This window comes from Solea solea, chromosome 2 (genome assembly GCF_958295425.1).
Source record: "Solea solea chromosome 2, fSolSol10.1, whole genome shotgun sequence".
NCBI lineage: Eukaryota > Metazoa > Chordata > Actinopteri > Pleuronectiformes > Soleidae > Solea > Solea solea.
Window position 1 is genome coordinate 5,852,885 of NC_081135.1, and position 22,106 is coordinate 5,874,990.

Genomic DNA, 22,106 nt, shown 5'->3' on the forward strand with positions numbered 1-22,106 from the left:
CACTTTTGTGTTGTTTGAAGAATTTGTTTGCCACTTCATTTAGCCATTTAACAACCGGAAGTTTTGTGTTGTTTTGTAAACTGCTAATTTTCTATCACTTTTTTTTTAATCACAGCACAATAACATTTTCAAAATGTGTTATTTTGTGACATTATGGTTTGAAACGTTTGTTCGGCTTTACCCACGTGACACAAAACTTACCAAATGAGGCCGATGTAGACCAGCAGCACCTGTGTCGCCACGAGCTAAACATGCAGATTGTCTCCATTTAATTTTGTTGCCGGAGAGTGTGCAATTCACCGACTTCAGTTTCCTGTCAGTAAAGATGCTCCAACAGTGAGATGAAGCAGTGAACATACTCATAAAGGTATTATAGACTTAAGCAAGTAAATATTTTATGAGGTGAGCCTTTGGTGAAATGGCCAAAACTGCCCAGTCACGGCTATGTATCAGTACATCACATTTTCATACTTATTTACTAATTAAATAAAACTTTAACATATCAGGAAGCACTATGTAATACCTTGTTTATTTACCTTTGTAGGGACTGATGTATTATAAATTACATTTTCTGCTGCCTTGTATCTTTTAGGGGGAATGTTATCCATCCCTACCACTTCTGGGTCTTTTCCATACCATAAATGCACATATACAGCGCAGGCAACGCAGACAGATGAGTGGTCGTACAGGTTAATGTTTAAATAAAACTGAAGCAGGGACTGTTAATATAGAAGAGTGCGGCACAGGGGAAACATTGATCTCTCTCTCGCTCTCATACACACACAGGTTTAAACAGCTGTTCTTGTCAGGACTCTCTGTTGACTTTCATTCATTCAATTGATGCTTAACATTAACCTGACCACAATTCAAATTGTGGCCATAAACTTATTGCGTTCCTCAGACAATAGGTTATTTCTCATTAGGACCAGGTTTTGGTCTCGATGAGGACTACTGGTCCTGACAAGGTCAGTGTTTATGCCAGAAAAGGTCCTAAATAGGTAACAGATACGGACACACACACACACACACACACAGAAAGATAGAGAGAGAGATGTGCATGGTGCTTTCGATGAGATTGTTTGCTACATGATTCATTCATGCTTCACTGCTCAGTCTGCCATTATCTCACATCAGTGTGTGTGTGTGTGTGTGTGCGTGTGTGTGTGTGTGTCCAGCCACTCACTACAGTGCACTGCTCAACATGGGACCTTTTAATTAAAGGAGATGTTTCATTATCAGCTCCATTAGTCAATGCCTGGCCAGTGTCAACACACGCACGCACACACACGCACACAAACACACAGACTTGTGTTTTCTTGGCTGGTGTAACATTTAACCTGATGCTCCATTTCAGGATGAGAGTGTAATTTATTATGCGCCGTAATGGGACGTGACCCCATTTCCAGTCAAATGAGCGTGGCACGAGTGAGGTGTCGTTATAAGTCAACATGTCATCATTCTCTCTTCTGTAATGGGTGTCACGGGCCACACTCATACTTCTCTGTGACAGATGAAATCAAACCTCATGTACAGATGTACACGGGGAGATGGCGTCGCGGCACTATGGTCATTTCTGGAACACTTTGCGTTCATTTTGTCAGCGACAATACCTCCTTGTCATTATAAAGTCATTTAGTGAATCTCTCATGCTTTTTAATGGCCATGTCATGTTCAGTTTATGAATCAAACGCTTCTAATCCAATAATTCCCCAAATGCCATCATTCACAGCACTTGATCGGCAAAGTTTTGCTTTTGAAATCTTTTTGAAAGATAATTGAAGTGGGAAAAAAGAAAACTTTGCCCTTTTCGCTGGGAGAGTATGTTTGTTTTTCTTTTTGGTATTTGGTCGGTGTTTCAGCTGGTACATTGTGACAAAGGACTGTAAGAAAATCTTCTATTTTTACAGAATCTGGATGTCAGGAGGAAGTAAACAGTTTTTCTCATTGATGGCTCAGGAATGGCCAAATGATTTCTGTCTGTATTTTCTCTTTAAAGTGCCTATCATCAGTGCAAGACTGGGTGGGGAAAGCATTCCCTTATAATGAAACTGTAGAGATTTGTGCACCTTTTCTGCTGAGAACCATACAGAGATGCAGAGGCTCACTACTGAAAACATGGCTTTTATCTACTTAACAATACAAAATCATAAAAATTAACTCCATGATATCTGCAGAATATGTATGTTTGCTACTGTATCTCTCCAAACCTGTCACATAACATTCACTATATGGACAGAAGTATTTCCTAGGCCCCTTATTTCAGGTGAAGGGAAATCTTAATACAGTTTTGAGAAGGCCCATTATTTATTCCAACACGATTGTGCCCCAGGGCACAATCGTGTTGGAATCTAAAGACATGGTTTTGATGAGTGTGGTGTGGAAGAACTTGACTGGCCCGCACAGAGCCCTGACCTCAACCCCATCGAGCACCTTTCGGCTGAACCGGAACAGAGATTGTGAGCCAACATCAGTACCTGACCTCATCATTGCTCTACCGAATGAATGGGCACTAGTTCTCATAGAAACACTTGAGGAAAGTCCTCAGGGCTAGTCCTGTATATGTAATTGAATGTGTCATAGCAGGCCTTGGCCGGTGTAATTGTCAGGTGTAGAACATGTACATACATGGTATGATCTTGCAGAGTACTGATTGTCATTAACAAGACATGATGTTGTGAGCTTTATCGGATCATACTGTGCTTCCCACTCACGCTCACTCAGGATTTCCCCAGAGCAGCCAGCTGCAGGTGTTTGTTTTGCTCATGAGCTTTCTGGCAGTACTTACAGAGAGAGAGAGAGATGATTTCCTATTCATTGGCAATACGCTTCTGGTACCAGGTGTTTACTTTTACACATCCAATTTGATGACTTTATTTATTTATTTATTTATATTTGTAAGACTTTTTCTTCTGTCCAGTGACTTGGGCAGGGAGTTTGGTCGACTGGACGCCTTATGGTGTCAGACAGATTTGCTCCGCGCAGGCGGGAGTGCTCTTATTTGGTATTTAAAGCTGTGAGGCCACAGGACGGAACAGGGGTGAGGGGGCAAAACAGACAGGTGATAGAGAGAGAGAGAGAGAGAGAGAGAGAGAGAGAGAGAGAGAGAGGGAACGAGAAGTGGACAACCCGCAGTTTACAAGCTTAGTGATAAAAAAAAAAAAACCCAACAACATCCAATCTTAAAAGGGAGGAGAAAATGGAAACCTTGTACAACCACTGGAGTATGGAGTCGTTAATTAAGGAATTTATTTTCTGTGTGTTTGTGGTGGGTGTGTTGTCACGTGCATGTGTATGTGATGTGGGATTTCAGTGGGAGTTCACCTCAACATTATCCATCACTTTCAAAGAAGAGTGTTGAATTTCTATGTCACAGAGTCACTTTTTCTTAGACACACAAACTCCACACTGAAATGTTTTTCCTCTCACTTTAACGACGTTTGGCTTTTTGCCCGACACTGACTGTGATCAGTGTCGGGCTGATGATTTATTAATCATTGTTCTATCAGAACAACAAGTGGAGACTGCACAGAGTCTCTGCCATGTCTGAAATGATGCCCTGTAAGAGGCACACTGATTGATATGATGAGGAAACACTTAGCCAGGAGGAAGATTAGTGGAGCCTCTCTTACTATGCTAAGCACCACTTGGTGTTTCTCTCTCTGTGTGTGTGTGTGTGTGTGTTCAGAGATCCGAACAGATGCAGTTCAGGATGTTTAAATTTATGATGGAGTTTTGTATGTAGAATTTATCAAAGCGTGTGCTGTGGAAGTTTAAGTTCCCTGACGTGCCTCATAAACACACACAGAAACCACACGTCCAGCTTCCTCCTCCTCTTCCTGACTCTTCGTCTGCTCTGCTTGTTTTCCTTTAGATGAAAGAGAAGACGTTCAGAAGAAGACTTTCACAAAATGGGTAAACTCACAGTTGGCTAAGGTAAGATACTTTACTACCACAATATCTAAGGTCCTCGGCTTCTTAATTATGGGGTCACTTCCTCTCAGCCATACTGTATGCTGTGTGTACAGTAGAGAAGCCATTTAAATTCTGGTAATCACATGTTTCATCAATACATACTTGTATTGTTCTCTCACCTGTGATCCCCCAACAATGCATGACTTTATCTGTGAAAAATACTAATACAATATAAATTAGTCTTGGATTTTGTTTTGTAGAGAATTGAGGGTGATCTGTTTTTTTTAATTAACCATCTTCATTGGTTTGGACACTTTTAGGCTTTTTTACAGCCTAGATTCAGACTTACTCACACTCATAAACTTGTTTTTATATCTTAGTGAGGACACATCACAGACATAATGCATTCCCCAGCCCCTTACCCGAACATTTATATCCTAATTAAGTGCCTAAACCTAACCTAAACCCAATTCTAACACTTGAACCTGGTCTTAACCCTGAAATACCACTCAAAATGTCCCCACAAAGATAGATTTGTATGTTTTATGGACCTCACACATTCCCATGCACTCTCTGGAGAGTCAGCTCAGTAAAGCTGGGATGAAGGAGAAGCCGGGGGCAGGATATGTTTCCCTTCTGTATGCCATAGTCAGGATTGTTTTAGGAAAATGTAAGTGATTTTTTTTTTGGGGGGGGGAATGCACGTTGTTATGTATCCTTTCTTCTTGCTTCATGATCGTTGTCTGGTGCACTTTGTTGTCCCATAACTCAGTTAGTTGCTCTCTTCCCACAGGGACTGAATCACTTGTTTTAAATTGAACTCTAATTACATTTCAGTGTTTATTTGTGGTGTGTGTTTGTGTGTTTGTGTGTGTGTGTGTGTGTGTGTGTTTCTCATGTGCCAACACATCACTCCCATTCCCATTTTCAAAGTTGATTGCAAGGTTGTTAGAGGTGTGCCGTTGCCATGGTGAAAGAGACTAAAGTGAGTGTGTGCGCGTATACAATGCGTGTATGTTTCATTTCATTTGAGTGAGTGTAATGTGGTAAAGCTGGTGAAACAGTCTAATCTAAGTCACATTATTATAGACAGGAGAAGGACACAGGCACACACCTTTTCCTTTCATTTCCTTGCCTTGCCTTTCCTTTCCAGCTGTCTAAGGATGACGGTTGGGTAGATGGTTAGAAAAAGATGGGAGAGAGATACACAGACCAGAAAGAGAGCACTCCCCTCATCCATCCAAACTCACCAAAGCATAATGAGTACCTTACCTTAGATAGATGAGTCTGTCTCACACACACACACACACACACACACACCTTAGGAAGCTAAACTTTAGTGAGCCAGCAGATGGAAGAAAGTGAGATTATAGGAGGAAAGAAAATGAAAGGAGAGGAGGAAAAACAGATATGAAAAACAAATGGAGCAGTGAGGAAGAAGAAAATGAAAATGAGTGAGTGGCAAACAAAAGTTCAGATGAGGACAGGAAGGCAGAGCCAACATGTTGTGGCAGGAAATGAAGGTTCGTTAATGACAAGTGAAAGAAGTATGGGACAAGAAAGTGCAGGTGAAGTGGCTCTGTGTCTGACTTCAGTGTGATTTGTTACTTAGCAAACCATAAAAAGAATATTTTCAGAAATATACGATTATCTTTCACCAGGACAGGAAATAAAGCTGTTTTTGTTTACCAACCACAGATGCTGCTTTATTCAGAGTGTCATGTGCAATCTACTTTTTTTTCGACATTTCCATTTTTATTAAACCTACATTTCACAGGAAGGCAAACTGCTGTGTCTCAGGCCTCAGGGATAGTTCGTGTTTTTTGAAATGTAGTTGTATGAAACGCACAGATTTCACTGAAAACACGACTACCGGAAGGGACAGGGAAATATGTGCTCATCCCTTTTCCAACTGGAAAGTGAACTTTGTGTTGCTTTGTAAACTGCTCACTTTCATCAGTAACTTCAAATGTGTAGTTGTGTGACTTCAAAAGTTCAGAATCCCAAATGGGGCAACAGTAGAGCAGGAGCATCTACAGTGTGTCCCCTTGTTGCTTCAGTTTCCAGTCAGAAAAAGGCAGTCTAACAGGAAGATAAAGCAGCTAATAGAATCTTACAGCAACAGTGGGGACCTTATGTCGCCCCATGAGGAATTCTAAGTAATTACCAAAACACTTCTCTGTGGAAAGCATCTCGGTGATCCCGCACTTGCAATGAGCATCCGTCTCGTCAAACTGCTGATCGTTCATGTTTTTCTGGCAACAGAATCAACTTCTAAGGCGTTCTTGCTTTACACCAGCTATGTAAACCATATCACTTCCTGTGTACAGTGTGGGACTTTCACTGAGCAACAACATAACACATCCTGAAAACACAAAGATAGCCAAAAATCAACATTAGAACTAATTTGGCAGTACCTTTAATGTATTGTAGACTTAAGCAGTTACATATTCCATGAAAGGAGTGTTGCAGCCTGACAATATAGGGCACCAGGATAGGTTTTTGTTTAATTGAAACCTCATATAAACCTTTTGTCGAGCGGCCAAAATCAGTTTTCTGTCATGTTCCCACTGACGGCCATGTTTCCAGTGAGACTGAGCCTCCATCTCTCGGCACAGGAGAAACACACAACACAGTCATTGCTGACTCTGTGAACCTCCACCTGAACTGTCAGTGTAAAAGCAGCCTGACTAATAAGATCAGAAGAAAATCTAATTTCAACAGGATTACAGGGACAAAAGTATTCATGTGACACGCCTTGCTTTAAAGGATAATTGTCAAGCTTTCCTGAGTCCACGCCGGTTTTCAAACAAGGGTCTTAGGGTTAGTTGCTATTAATTTACTACAATTAAAGCATCTAATGATACAGTCTATTTGATTGTGACATGACTGTTAGTGCTCGGAAATAAATCAACACTACTGGCTGAGGCAAGCTCTTGTTCCTCAGAATCTGCAACCCTCGGGCTCATCCATGTATCCAGGGTGGATCATTTGCTCTGGTGATTCATGTCAACACAAACTAAGTACACAATAATACAGGCCACTAGCATCAGCTTGTGGTGACTTTAAATCTAAATGCAAATTTAAGTTGCACTGCGTGGAGTGAGATTGGGCTGGATTATGCAGTTATGACATTCACCCACGAGCTGATACAAATACTTTAGTCACATTCAACGGAATCATCAGATTATGCTTTAAACACTCCGTGAAGCCATCCATAAGAATGGGAACTGTTCTGTGGCCTGTTCAACCAGGCTTATATTAGACGACAACAGCTGTCAGTCACACTGATGTCCACTCATATGTGCTATACTTTATTGTCTATATTTATTTATAAATGGGAACATCATTTACAAAATGAACATCATGTTCTATCGGAGAAGAGCTGAAACGAGCAATTGAACCCATTAACTTCTCAGGAAAACATTTACCAACGTTATAAATCAAGTGAGAGGTAGAAGCTAATTTTCTCTTCTGTTAAATTTGACTTCTTTTCACAACCAGCCGAGGCAAACAACAGTGTCTGGATGTGATATTAAGGGCCCCAGTTCTTGGCCTGAATTTTCACCTGGTTGAAAATTAGCATTTTTATTTATTTGTTTTCCTGTGTGGAGAAAGGGAAAAAAAAAAAAAAGAAGCTATTTGATAATATGAACGAGAGATGCCGAAAATACTCTAGAGCAGGGGTGTCAAACTCAATAACAGAGGGGGTCGAAATACTGTGTCCAAGTCGAGGGCCAGATGTGGTCAAATAACCATTCTGTTGTCCATTTCAATCTGTCTTGCCTGATTTCCTCCTCAGTAGAACAGCACAAACAAACAAAGAGTCCTGTAGTCACATGTACTGTATCTTAGCCAACAATTCATTGTACTCAATGTTTTACTAGATGTGTAAAGCTAAAAGAGAGGAAGCCCAATACAAATAACCCCCCCCTTGGTTCCGGCTCTGTGTTTTCAAAGTCCACATTTAATTTGTTTATTTATTTTACTGGCGAGGTAACTTGGTACTAATCAGTGAGTCAGTGGGAAAAAAAAAGCTGGATAGACATAGTATATTATCTCACGGGCCAAACACAATTGCATGGCGGGACGGATTTGGCCCGCGGGCCTCGAGTTTGTGCTCTCGAGGCTTGAAAACTGACATTTTCCAAATAGCATATTACAGTAAATTCCAGAAGTAAACAATACAAAAAGAAACTTAATGCAAATATACAGGATAAAAGACAACACTACTGTGTATACAAGAGACAGGGAAACCTATATTATGAAATTGACCCAGCTTAATATTATAATAATACCTTTTCGAAACTAAAGACAATTGTGTGTGCACTCAGTAATGATCAAAACAGAAGTGTCCATGGTGCTGGTTGTACTGTAAAGCACAAAAGCTCTAAGTAAAACTTTACCGTGAGGTTTTGCCTAGTTACTGCTCCTTTCCTTCTACTGTGGACTTGTAAACACTGTACATTCAGGATAAAAGGTTTCCAGCAATTAGCCAACACAGTTGTTTTTGGTGGGCGGGCAAAAGCACTATATATGATAATGTTGTGTTGTGTCAGCTCTGCACATGATTGTTTCTCTCCTGTAAAATACATTTCGAAACCAAACGGAAACATCTCCATTTCCTGGTCATGGATGTTGGATGTTAAAGGGTTTGCAAGCTACGGTTTCCAGTTATCTCCTAAAACCACATATTAAATAACCAGATGGTGCAGGGCAATGCGGAATTTTAAAATGATGCAAGCAGACTTTAATTAACTAACAATATCGTTGAGTGGAAAATCCCTGTATGTGTGTGTTTTTCCTCTTGCTGTGTGTTACTAATTGATGCACACTTGTAGCTCACAGAGGGAGAATCAGAGATATAGATATAGCGCCGAGAGCATTATGCAGCGCAGATTATTCCCTTTGACATCATGTGAGAGGAAACTTTACAGCTATTCTGTGTCATTCCCTTGGTTAGGTGTCTACTTCTTAATATGTTACCTATGTGTGCTTTCACACTTTTTTGGATAATCTACTGTTGTTTGCCTGTGGTCTGTGTCCAGTGTGAAACATTAAAGAGGATATACTGGCCGAAATTGAATATACTACCCATAAGTATGTTTGTATAAGTGTATATTTGTTTTAAAATAAAAATTGCTCGGTTTTTGTAGCACTATAGAATAAGCCTTTTGTACGTACTTTAGTTAAGGGCCTTGCTTTTCACAGGCTGTCTTTGTCAATTAGTTAATTCTGTGGGGAACCCTGCAGGGGTCTCAAACTCAGGTAACCAGGGGGCTGCCACACGTTTAGTCTGGTCATGTGAAAAAAAAGTCCAACATTTGGTAGAAAAAAGGGTCAGGGAGGGTGATATGATAAAACTATATCATGATATTCCAAAAATATTATATTCCATCCATCCATTTTTTTTACCACTATATCCTCCACATGAGGATCACAGCGGGGAGCTGTGCCAATCTCATCTTAAATCTAAAATAAATATGTGAATTTTACAATGCAGTTGTAACTTTACAGTTTACACATTTCAAGATGCATCAATTCAAGATACATCGAGATGCATCGATAATCATCTAAAGATTTCACCCCGTTATGTTCCATACCCCAGCTTTAAGCATGCAGAAAACGTGTTGGTGCTTTTGCGGGAGTTTAAGTGTTTCACTAAACTGAATACAGAGTGGAAGTTACTTTGGAAACAAAAGCCGCTGACAAAGGACAGATGAGTGAACACAACCTGCAGGCACCTGTTTGAGGAAGGTTTATTGCTGTTGTGCAGATTGAGGCTATAAGATACAGTTTAGCTTAATTTAGCTCACTGATAAATGAAGGAGCTTCTTCTCCCTGTCCTTCTTCTTTTGTCACTCTAAGTGGCTATTAAAAGACACAACCAGCTGGCACAGTGAAACATGACTCTGTTAAATCTCCTTCACTTGTCTTTTATTATAAAAACCAGCGGGCGTTTCTTTGCCGTGAGTTCTATTTTCTCAAATTTCCAGTCAAATATATTTTTGTCAGCATTGTATTAAAGGTTCACGATGCAATAATTGAGGAAATACATACAGGGCATTTTGAAATTGGAGCTTTAAGAAAACAGAGTCGTGTAAATAACGGTGCTTGTCTTTTGAACATGTAAACACTCATGTTGGCCCTCACATTGGCCACCAAATCAGAGGCTCGATAACAACAAGTGACGTCACTCTCCGCGCTCTCTCATTGGTATTGTTTGCTCCCTAATACCTTGTGAGGGCGAAAGAAAGAAACACACTAAGCATCTCTACATTAGCTTCCTTCACATTGCAATCCATCATTGGAACGGCCAATAAGAGAGAGTGAAATCATAAAAACACGTGACATCTTAATTATGTTTTGCCTCAGAGACCTCCAATACTGAATTGCCTCATGCAGGTACGACGTGTCAGTTGTATTGTGACAATAAACTATAATTCAATGTTCTGTTAATTGAATCAGATAAGGAGAGTGGACCTGCTGTATCCAGGCTGCACACTGTGGTCCTTAATAATAAAACTGCAGTGTGCATACTATTGTAATTCCTCACTATGACTTAGATAACTGTCAGTCAAAAACCAGTGACATCTCCTCAACAAGAACAGATAGCAGTAGTTATTCCCGTGCCAAGGCATTACCATTTAACATGTCAGTTTGACTGTGCAAACATGTCTAGAATAAAGATAAATGGTTGGTAGGTGGATTTAAGGAAATTCAATTTCTGTGGAGCGATCCTTTTCACTCAGCTGTTTACTCAGTGTCTCCTGTCCTCGTATCGCTTGTGCAAGTTTCCTCTCATCTTTTCATCTTTCGTCACTGTGATTTAAAGTCACAGTCACCCATGAGGACCTGTTAGAAAATTCAATTACAGGGGTTGACATGTTATAACAGCTCTGGGGGTTTTTTTTCTGTAGGGGTTCTCATATGTGTTGGTAGGTGGGTTTCCATCAGACATGCGAGACAGAGCGAGAACTGTTCTTACGGATTTTACATTGCGACAAAAAAAGAAACAACAACTCATTGCTCTTGTGTAATGGCTTGATGATAAATAATGTGTTACATAATTCTTTCAGGATTAAATGTTATCAGAAGTTGCATGTTGCTTCCATATAGCTCTGTGTTTATATGTGAGGTGCATTAATTCCCGGTTTCTACAGAAACTTAGTATCTATCAGTCTGGAATTCACCTCCATTTATGTTGAAAAAAATACATTTTGAGTTGGATTTGACCAAACCCACCTTTTGCCACAGGAGGTTACGATAAAAATTAAAAAAAAAGAAAACTAAACAAGAAGTAGCTAAGAGGCAATGGCTCCTTTGCACAGCCGCCAGTTTGACTTACATTAGCGGAAAAAACACAAAGATGGCTGTGTTCAGCTCATTAATTGCGACAGTGAACCAGACTTGCACTCTGAAACTGAGGAAGCTACATGGAACTCATCCATCATTCGTTTGAGTATTTACAACTGTGATTTTCCTATCGTGACCTTTCAAAATGGCTGATTCTGTTTGGCCATTTGGTGTCGTTGATTAAAGTAGTAAAAAAAAAAGTAAAAAAATAAATATTATTTCACCAAAATAATGAATGTTAAATAAATGGAGGAAAGTTCAATATAACATTCATACAGTATTTGTATATTTCAGTAATTATATTATCAGCTTGAGGCTGTAGTGCATAACCTTTAAATAAAAACACATGTCTGATAGATTCCAACCATATTCAAATGAGTTCACGCAACGCTAGTCAAGTCAACAGCAACACTGCGCTATTTGAGATGGTTGCAAATAGGTTGACTGAAAACACAAAAAAAATTCTACGGCTCCAAAGAAACCTTGTAGTTCAGCAGTGAAGCGGGCTAAATGCTTCTTTTCCCCACCCGCCCGTGTGCTGCTGCTGTATACAAGCAAGCACTCCCTCAGTCAGATCTCATATTGGTTGACGGAGCCTGTTTTCAGATGAAGGACACGGCCTACAAATTGGTTTAGTTTAGATGAAGCGTTATTGCTCCCACAGCGGGGAAATTCACTTGTTAAAGCAACTCACAAAAATGTAATAAAGTACAAACATACAAGTTTATAAAGGAAATGACCAGAGTACAACTAACCTATTGAGTTTTACAGTCTTACAGCTGTGGGAATGAAAGATCTGTGGTAGGGGGAGTCCATAAATTATGGAAAGAAATAAAAACCTGAGGTTTGATGAAATATCATCACTGTCGATTGACGAGTTTCAGAAAGTCTCTTAGGGACATTTTATTATCACAATGAAGAACCGCTTGTCAGAACTGAACCCTGATACTCTGACTTATTTCCTCCCAAGTCAAACGCACACATTTACTGTACATGCACACATTTGGACGTGATATGTGCGGCAGTTCTTTGGCTGCCGAGCTGACTGAGGCTGAGGCTGACTGAGTGGGTGATGATTGTCAGGACACCACACTTTTGCCCAAGCTGTAATCTGCACTAGCACTGATAGTCGAGTGCACTGAATCCTTGCCTGCAGAAACGATGAACAAACACTTTCACATGCAAGTGGAGAAGATTTGGGTGAGATCGTCTTTGCTGCTTGCACAGACCGGATGTTTTAATTGCTGATTTACGTATCTCTATTGTGTAGTTCCCTCGTCAACTTTCAACATTTTGGATTTAATGTGTGACAATGAAAGCCATTTACTGTGTCCCATCGTCATTTCCCAACCCTCCGAACAGAGTGAATCACGATTGTGTATCTGAAGAGAAGTCTGTTTTAGAAAAAACTGAAACCCACAGACGAAGTGAGTCAGCAGGTTTTGACATTCTGGCCACATATTGGTAGACGTCATACGACCGTCTCTGTGCTAAAAAAATAAAGAAGAAGGTGTCTGTATGTTTGTTTTTGAGTATTTACCCTGTATGTTTGTGTATAAATCCCCTAGGTGTCTTGTGTGTGTGTTTGTGGCTGCAAATCCCATTTTGTTGTGGGATGAAATCAGGACTGAGCATGCCTATGATTTCACACTTTAGTTGGCGCACGGACAGACTGCCCCCTCATTACCTCCAAAAACTACACTGTGTGAGTGTCTTCGCATCATCAAAAGAGGGGGTTATTTATTTCTTAGCCTTCGTCCCCCCTGGAAAGCCGCAAATTGTTGTTTTGACACCTCACTTTTTTGTGAGCAAGAAAAAACATGTTAATTAGGACCGGGGGAAAATACGACTTCAATGCGATTTGCTGTGACCACATGGGACCAAATCCACGGATAAAGCCCCTGTGTGTGACACGTAAACAGACATTGGTAATTGGTGATATCTTTGTAAATGAATAGCCTTTTCTAAAAGTTGACTCCCTTCTGTGTCCCACTGTACACTACATGAAAACATTCAGGATTTTACCATGGAGTGTTTTCATGTAGGCCACCTCAAGTGAAGACTATTATTAAAAATAAGAAAGCACACTTAAAGAAAAAAAAACCCTCTGTTTGGCAAGGTTCACAACCAGATCACCACCAGAATCAAATAATTTTTTCTAATTTCATTCAATTTAGTCTTTTTGCTGCTCACTAAATGGGACACGGCCAAAAATGTAACCTCCTTGGTGGAGGTAATTAATATTTTGGTGATAATCTCTTAACCTTTTTGAACTTTAAAAGTGCAGCTGTCCTAGCATTGTAAGAATGAGATTTTGAAAATGTACATTAAATGAAAACTATTGCTAAAAGTGAAAGCTCAGGTTTGGTTGTACTTGATGCTGATCTGTGCGCTCTGAGCCGAGAATTAACCATAAGCTGGGGGCACAATACAATATATTTTTTTCCTGATTTTACCCACGATTCACAGCGAGTCACAGTCAATCAGTCAATGTTTTCAGCCGACTCTGGACACAATCGGGTCGTGTGGACTGATAACCGACCCAAGTGACACATGTTGCCAACAGTCAATGAAAGAGAGTAGGTGGCACACAGGAAATAAGAAGGCAAGACAACAGGAAGTAGTGGTAATATCAAAACAAATCTGCCTATACAGACGGTTAGTGTGTACTCCAAGTCTTTTCAAAATTTAATGACTGTGAAATTGTTCCAACTTGAAACTAAATCTGTTTTTAGGAGCGGCTGGTTTACTGGTTTGTGTAAATCCCAACTAAGTATTTCAAGGACTAAAGTCACAAAAATATAACACAATTAAATTTTGATGGTGGCATCAACTTCTCCTGTTTGCTATAATAGCAAGCAAGATCCCAGACTTAATCACGCACAGATTTCATTTTTTTTAAGTGCATTTCATCTATTTTTTCCTTTGCCACATTTGTCAGTGAGAGCAAGCTTTTGTAACTCAGGCTGTTTCTCTGCACAAGGAGCACACACAGTGTAGTCAGCACTGACTACATGTGACTACTAATCACTTTCGAAAAAGCCTGAACTATCCCTTTAACTTGACCATCCAACATGAGTTTTATTCCACAATGGCGTTAATGATGCTTTCTTGTGGCACTAAAGGAATCACATTTGTCTTCAAAACAGCCTGGTATTTCAGAAACAAATAATTCAAAACGCAGTGTCAAGAACAGACCCTTGTCCATGTATGATTGATAAGGCTCTTTGTGTTGCATAAAGCATGTTGCTAATGCACAGTTCACTGAGGTTTTAGTTTAGTTCCATCAATCCTCAAAACACCAAGTTTTTTCCATCTGTCTATTCAGTTTACTCTTAAAGCTCCAGTATGTAAGTTTGCTTTTCAATGTTATCCTGTCTCTGTTTGGTCTTTATAATGAGAATTGATGTAATATTATTTGTACGCTGTGAGCAATATTATCAGACCTAACTGAGGGAGTATTTAGGACAAGAAACATTTATCCCATTAAACATACAAATAATGCTCCATCATTTATTTTCACAAGGACCAGTCTAGGGCAGAATAACATTGACAACAACAAAAATAAGCTTTAAATAAACATGTATTGAACGAGAAGTACTAACCTTTGCAGCTAGAGGTGGAACAAGGATGAAGTTTGCATGTTCTCCCCTTGTGTGCGTGGGTTTTCTTTGGGTTCTCCAGTTTCCTCCCACAGTCCAAAAGCGTGCAGATTTGGGGATTGGGCACATTTTGACTGTAGGTTTGAGTGTGAGAGTGAATCCCAAAGTCAGCTGGGATTGGCACCAGCGACCCTCATGTGGATAAAGTGGCAGAAGATGAGTGACTGAGTGAACAACAAGTAATGGTCGTTTTTTTTGTGTGAGATGTACTGGCAGAGAAGTACCCAAAAGCACGACAGAGGCACAAGTCATTTCAAAGGAGTGTTCGGTTTACTTGATCAAAAAAACAGACGGGGAGTCAGTCAAACAAATCCAAACAATCGACAGACAGGAATACCGAGGTCAGAATAAAAAACTAGAAAATGTGGGAGAGGATGGCAAAAACACAAGACAATCTGGCAGAGGTGAGCTACTATATATACAGGGCAATGGATGAGCTGCAGGAGAGAAGAAAGGGTGTGGAACAACAGGTAAATGAGCTGATTGCATAGGAGGGATCTGCAATGCAGGAGAGTTAGTGATGAGGGTTAAAAATGATCAGAAAAAAACAAAGTATTATGAACTGTGACATTTTGTGTCTGCACTGCAGCTGTGTCAACTAAAAATAACCTGTACACTCAATATTCAATACAGGAAACAGGTATATACAATGTATAAATTAGTTACGACGTTGTGCATCAAGTTTCTGACAACAAAAAAGTGTGAATAATTCATATTTGGCCAACTGATTAATCGGTCTGCCTTTAATACCACTTCTCATAATAACAAAAGAAAATCTTCCTTGTAGAGCCGCAGTGTTATTTGTACCTCGTACATTCAGCTGCATCTGTGCACATACTGTACCTGTCACTCTGGCTCTGCTCTGCATGAAAGTGAGCGGCGTTTCCGTGTGCACCCCCCACCGTCACTATTACACCATAGATGGAAGACGTCTGTGGGAAAACTTTGACTGCATACCTCATTTTGTCATTTCGGTTAACAGAAAAAAAAAAATATTCCAGGAAATTATGTTTTGCACCTTTTGCGGTGAATTATGAGCACCGCCACCACTGAAATGCCACATGGTTCATTAATATTTGAGATGAAATGTAACATTGCAAGTTTGTGCTCTGCTTGCAGCTGACTGGTGTGGAGCGAATGTTACCACTCTCCCCGCACGCACACATGCACATGTGTATTCATTATACAGTATATCTATAATGCATGCTCAGTGAAGTCAGTTTTTACCAAACTATCCCTTTAGTTCCACAATTGAATTTAAGAAGGCTTTTAACTTTATTTTTTACAATCCGAAGTGAGGTGAGGGCAATTTCAGTTGGGCTTCACTCTCTCGATGCCAGTTAAATCAGTTTGTTTATACAATGTGACGTTTATACGTTAATACTGCAGAATTAATGCAGCAGAGATGTTGGTTCCGCTTAAACAGATGTTCAAATATCAATCAATAACAAACAAAAGCAAATGAAGGAAGTCATTTAGAGGTGATAGAATAGGGGGAACACTACTTAAAAATGTCCTTTCTCCAGTATTGTCATTGTACGTTTTCGGATATTGCTTCACCACACGCATTTACACCTGGTATAAACATACATCTTACCAATTTAATGGTCTGCTTCCGAGCATTTGGCTATAATCTGAGCTGTGTGGGGGTCTGTAACAGAACTAATGTTATAGGCTGAGATAAATAAATATTTAATAGCTTTACTGGTGCACTCAGAGAGAGAGAGAGAGACACACACACAGGATGGCAGTGGGTCTCTCATTGTCAATCAATAGATTTCCTAATATTTTATGACATAAGAAAATGTTTCCAGTAGCTGCTTCTTCTTCTAAATGTGTTCATGACATCTCAAACTTCCCAGTGTCTATTCCACAGTGCACCACAGTAGAGTGGTGATAACAAAGCCAATCGTGTATTTCTGTTGGAAAACGTTCCTCTTTGAGTCTAGTTATTGTTTGTGAAGAAAATAGTGTCTCAGAGCACGCTACTATGACGGACCCTTGCACATGCTAGTTACTAATAAGCAACCAAAGAACAATGTGGATTTTTTTCAGCTATTGTGTTGTGAAAGTAGAGAGGAGAGGTTAAACGGGAAGTGATCAGAACCACGGACAGCGCTTGGTCAAAGTGCTGAAAAGTGAGCAGAGGAGCTGGTTTATGTTGCCGTGGTGCTGAAATGACCGCTGTACATGTCGCACAGGACGTCAGCTCCGAGTGGTTAAGGTGTCACGCTCAGCAGGATGGTGGATTTGCAAATGCCCGCACAGATTAGTCATAGAATCTTGGCACTAAAGGTTTACAAAGATGGTAAATAGCCTCATTCCGGTTTGCCGGCATCCGGTTTAAAACCAAAATAGATTTTGTGTTCTTCCATAATTGCCGGTTAATAGTGTGAGGTGATTGCGTATACATCAGCAATCGTCGGCATATCAGCCGACGGTTGCCAATTGGAAAATCTTTCTATATCACTCAACTCCAGTGTCCACATCAAGATTCTATCTTGTTATCCAATCACAGTCTTCCCCCGCTTACGCCGCCTCCCATCCTATGGACTCCTTTTTGCTTTTTCGAAACAGGGGAAGAAGTCGTCTATATGACAAGCGGAAAAACCTATGAAAGCTGAGGAGAGTGCACAGTTTTGTCGCCACTTTCACATGAGCTGTGCTAACCACCAACGAACCACCAGCAGAGACGCGTCAGAGACTCGTTGCATTTAAACTTCTATTCATTGGGGTCACAGTGCGTCACTGACCACCAGTGGTTTGACGGATCGGATAACAACCCGTCCTTAATGCTTCTCAGGTGTATTTTACATCTGTAAATCACTGAAAGCACATTTTAATGCCAGGTGTAATGGGGCCCGGTGTGTTTTAAGTAATTATGGTAATTATAGGGTTCTGTTGGTTCTTCAGGCTGGTTCTCACAAACTAGATTCTTGTGTAACACATGTCACACACTGGTGACTTAAACAGATTCTTAATCCCTTTTTATTCCGAGCTCGGAGCCAGTCAGCTCCTCCGGCTCATCTTGATTGATGATACTTGAGAGTCAGAAGATGTGAAGGACAACAAAAGCCAAAAGAAAGATAAGAATTTGCTGTAAAACCGTTGGTCTCTACTGTTTTGTCACCTTCTCTCAGTGCGATGTGATGATTCTTAAATTATAAGTGCAGTGCAGTTGCTGAGGTTGAAGTGGGTCTTCTGGGAGCTATAATTATTGGAATATCAATTTAGAGTGTACTGGAAAAATGAAGGAGGCTTTTAAATGGACAACAGAGAGATTTCTAATGGCTTTGAGTGGGCAGGAAGGAGAAGAAGACTTGGAGTGTGTGTGTGTGTATGTGCGACTTCTCTCTTCCAGTTTATTAATATTTAAATGTGCATGCACCTCTTTTTTGGCTTTTTGTGCCTTGTCTCCTCTTCTTTTATATGTGTATCTGGTGTGGTTTCCTCATTTATCATCAGCACCCACACACTGTCTACTGGGTGTCTAATGATACACACACACACACACACACACACACACACACACACACACAGGTTCACGTTGCTATCCTGCATAAATTCCTTTCATTTGGACAGCCTAACCATGTTGTTACCCCTGACCTAAACTATAACCAGTCAATGGCTAACCCTATCCTTTACTTAACTACAATTCAAAACACAATTTACATATTAGCCGAAGCTTAACCAGTTCCTCAGAAATGAGGTTCTTCCTCATTTTGGTCCCCAGGAGGTCAGTGTTTCCTAAAGCGGTCACAAATACAAGTACACACTAGTGGGGTGGTGAGTCTCAGGTGGAGGGCTTAAGAAAATGCAAGATAGATGGACAAAAGGAGGAAAATAAGAATGAAATGTGAGTGAATAAGCGTGTGGGGGACAGTGAGTATAAAATATAAGACAGAGTGAGAGAACAGGAAATGAGAAAATGAGAGAAAATCATAGGAAGGTTGTTTCTCAAAAGATTGATAACTGCATTTCTTTATTATAGCAGAGTACATTCTTCCTTTTTCACTTTTCTTTTTATACTGTGTTTATATTTTTCGGCTTTTTTCCCCTTTTCCCTCTGTCTCACTGCCACTGCTAATGCATTTTAGGAGCCGGAGTGGGAGCTTGTGCGTGTCAGCCGTCAGTGTAATAACACATGATCGATGCAGGAAAAGAGATTCCTGCCACAATAAGCAGGACAGTCACAGTGCAGAAAAGATTCATGGTGTCATTTTTACCCGATGCTGCTGGGAAAACATAAAGAAGAAAAGAAAAGAGGGCTGCCTTTACTTGACTTTGCTTACTTACTCTAATGTCCTTTGCTCTCTCGTGTCTTCACCGATTTCTTTAACTGTTTCTCATAATTACTGGAGGTTTTTTTTCTCTCGCTCCTGCATCTTTAAATAAAACCATTGTGCCGCTCACGTTGCTAAGTCAAGTGATGCAGAGATATTAGTCCTGATTAGCTCTTGTTAAAAATGTTATGGCACCACTAATAAACTATAGACATCATTCCTCTTTTCATCTTCATCGTATCTTTTCTTTTTTTTTTAATCAGTCGTGTAGGTCAGAGATTCTAAGTCCGGATAATTCGTGTCCCTGGAGAGATTTCTGCACTTGTTGGGGGAGGTTATGTGGAAATAAGTCAAATAGAAAGATAACAATTTAATCTATATCCCATAATAGCGCTGAAAACAATGAATGGTTTTCACATTGGAATCAAGTTGGGATCATGTTTTATTTTTAATGATCCTTGAAAAAAAAAATGCAATACATAAATGTTGGAACAATTCATGTAATTAATTTCTCCTCATATTTTGATGGTGGTTCTCGATCTTGTTTTAAATCTATTACTGTACATATATTGAACTGAAGCTTGACTTAAATAATTATATCTCAAAGACACAATATTAGATAATGTGTCCAAATCTTTTGGCCCTACACATGGTTTTACAAATCGAAATTGTTTGCCCAAAGGAATACTTTTTTTATTTTCTGATTTTACTTGTATTGACCTACAAATGTAGAAAACACTATAAAGAACAAGTTATACAAATAAGAGCATATCCAAACTAAAATAGCCAATAACTGTACAATTAATAGTACAATAATTTAAAATTAATTTAAATAAATGGACCTATATATTTAGGAGAAAATAAATATACATTTGAAGAAAGACATTTCTGTGTTTCTCTCTTCAGCATTTCAAAGCAGAGAATAACAAAAAAAAAATTAAAGTAGCTAAATGGTTAGTAACATATTTTATAGTGTGATAAACTCAGAACAAACTCCTTTTATTAACCTTTCAGTAAAATAACCATAGAATCACATAGAGATCTAACAATAATGGATAAATAATGAATAGCTATATGCAATTTGTAGAAAATTGGACACAACAATGAATATATGAGACTTGTGAAGTAGCTTTCAAGGTAACCAGGGCTGCTTCACAGAATACAACAGAACATATACAAAGGACAAAAAATAATTGTTGGAATTGAAAATATTAAATTGTGGTTCAAATGTCCTTGTGGTGTATAAATAGTGTATCACTGTATACCAAGTATAACTGTTCTTACTCTCTGCACCAGCACTGGTACAACATGTGTATATATATATATATATATGGAAATGTATTCAACTTATAGGTTTCCACAGTTTTTGTTTCAGGTGAACATTTTATCAACATTTCCCAAACTCTGCTGCCGGCTCTGCCTGGAACCAGCTGCAATTTGATCTACACTTGTAAAACTTCAACTTTTTTGTGAATTTGAATCAGTTCTTGCAGCTACTACTTCTTTTTTTTTTTTTGGAAAATTCTCCTTCACAGGCGGCTGTGGAAAGCCTGTAGCACTTTCCAGGTTCAAGTGCCTGCTGCCATTTAATCCTGATAAAGAACAACCTCATGTGGATTAACTGTTATCTACACATTTAACACAGAGCAGGTTCACGTCTCCTTAATCCAGCTGCTCTGATGTTGTTTAGACCAGGGGTTCTCTCGTCTTTTTGTGGCCAGAAGGAGCTTTTCCATGCGATCGCTTCATAATCCTAAAGCATATTCTCACTTATTTGTATTCTAAAACTTTTCGACCTAAATAATTCAGACCAGTTTTGAGCATGTAATTATTTTAATTGTAATGCTATGTACATATTTTAAAACACTGGAACTTTAGCACATCTGGACTCATTTTGAGAGCATTTCTCTTCCAAGGAATCTATTGTTAATTGGCATCTGCCAAGTGCACTTAATCCATAAATTTGACACAGTATTGTTTTATGACCTATTTCAATTATGTAATATTTAATTTTAGTCCAAAATTTAAGTACCCTGCTGACAAAACGCAGATTGGAGAGACAGATGTTGTTCAATAAATGTGTTATTATGAAGTTTTATATTTTATTATCATGTCTATCGACCATCGGCTGCACTGATTTTTAAAGATTAATGTCGTCCTCGGCAAAACTCACTCAACCTCTGTGTATATTATTGAACTTTGATGACCAAGTTACCGGTTTAAGTCTTACTCTCAGTAATTGTTTTAACTTGGGAACATGTAGCATCCCTGGCTTATTAATGGTCAGGCTTCTTTACTGATGGTTCAGAATTCTTTATTGAAAAATGTATTCACTCCAAACATGCCATGCCACTGAACACACCATAAGAGCTGGTGAAAAGACAAAAAAATAAATAAATACAGGTTTTTACTCACATTAACATAGGAAATATCTCCCTTTAACTCCTCTTTAGCCCTTTTAATGCCATTTCACGCAGCCTCTACTGGAGTGCTAAATGGACAATATTTCCAACTAAACATGTATATTTTAGTAAACAACACTTTAATATGGGAATATTGCAATAACATGTGTAAAACAAAACTGTTTCTTGATTAATTGTGCATATAAACCAATAACTTCAAATTAGTTTCCTTGTAAAAGAGTTAACTGTGCAAATAACTAAAACATAGGATGATGCTAATGAAGTGATGCTACTTGCATAACACTCATAAGTATAAGTGCTAACTGAGATTAAAAACAACTCAAAAGCCTCAACAAGCATTGTGTTTCTCGCTGTTTTCCCCCTCCTACTTCCGGTATTTTATTTTCAAAATAAAAGCATCACTTTTGAACAGATGACCTTCCACAATAAAAGTAAGACAAAATGTAGGTCATTTACAGTACATCTAGTTT

At 39.2% G+C, this 22,106-nt stretch overlaps 1 protein-coding gene across 8 annotated transcripts in view; it reads left to right on the top strand.

The window, feature by feature from the left end:
* dmd (dystrophin) overlaps positions 1 to 22,106 on the top strand; it is a 234,985-nt gene that overhangs the window by 70,058 nt on the left and 142,821 nt on the right. For all 8 annotated transcript variants that reach the window (XM_058622682.1, XM_058622687.1, XM_058622685.1 and 5 more), the window contains exon 2: positions 3,872 to 3,933. In XM_058622682.1, the coding sequence (XP_058478665.1) occupies positions 3,872 to 3,933 (62 nt within the window). The remainder of the gene's footprint in view (positions 1 to 3,871; positions 3,934 to 22,106) is intronic.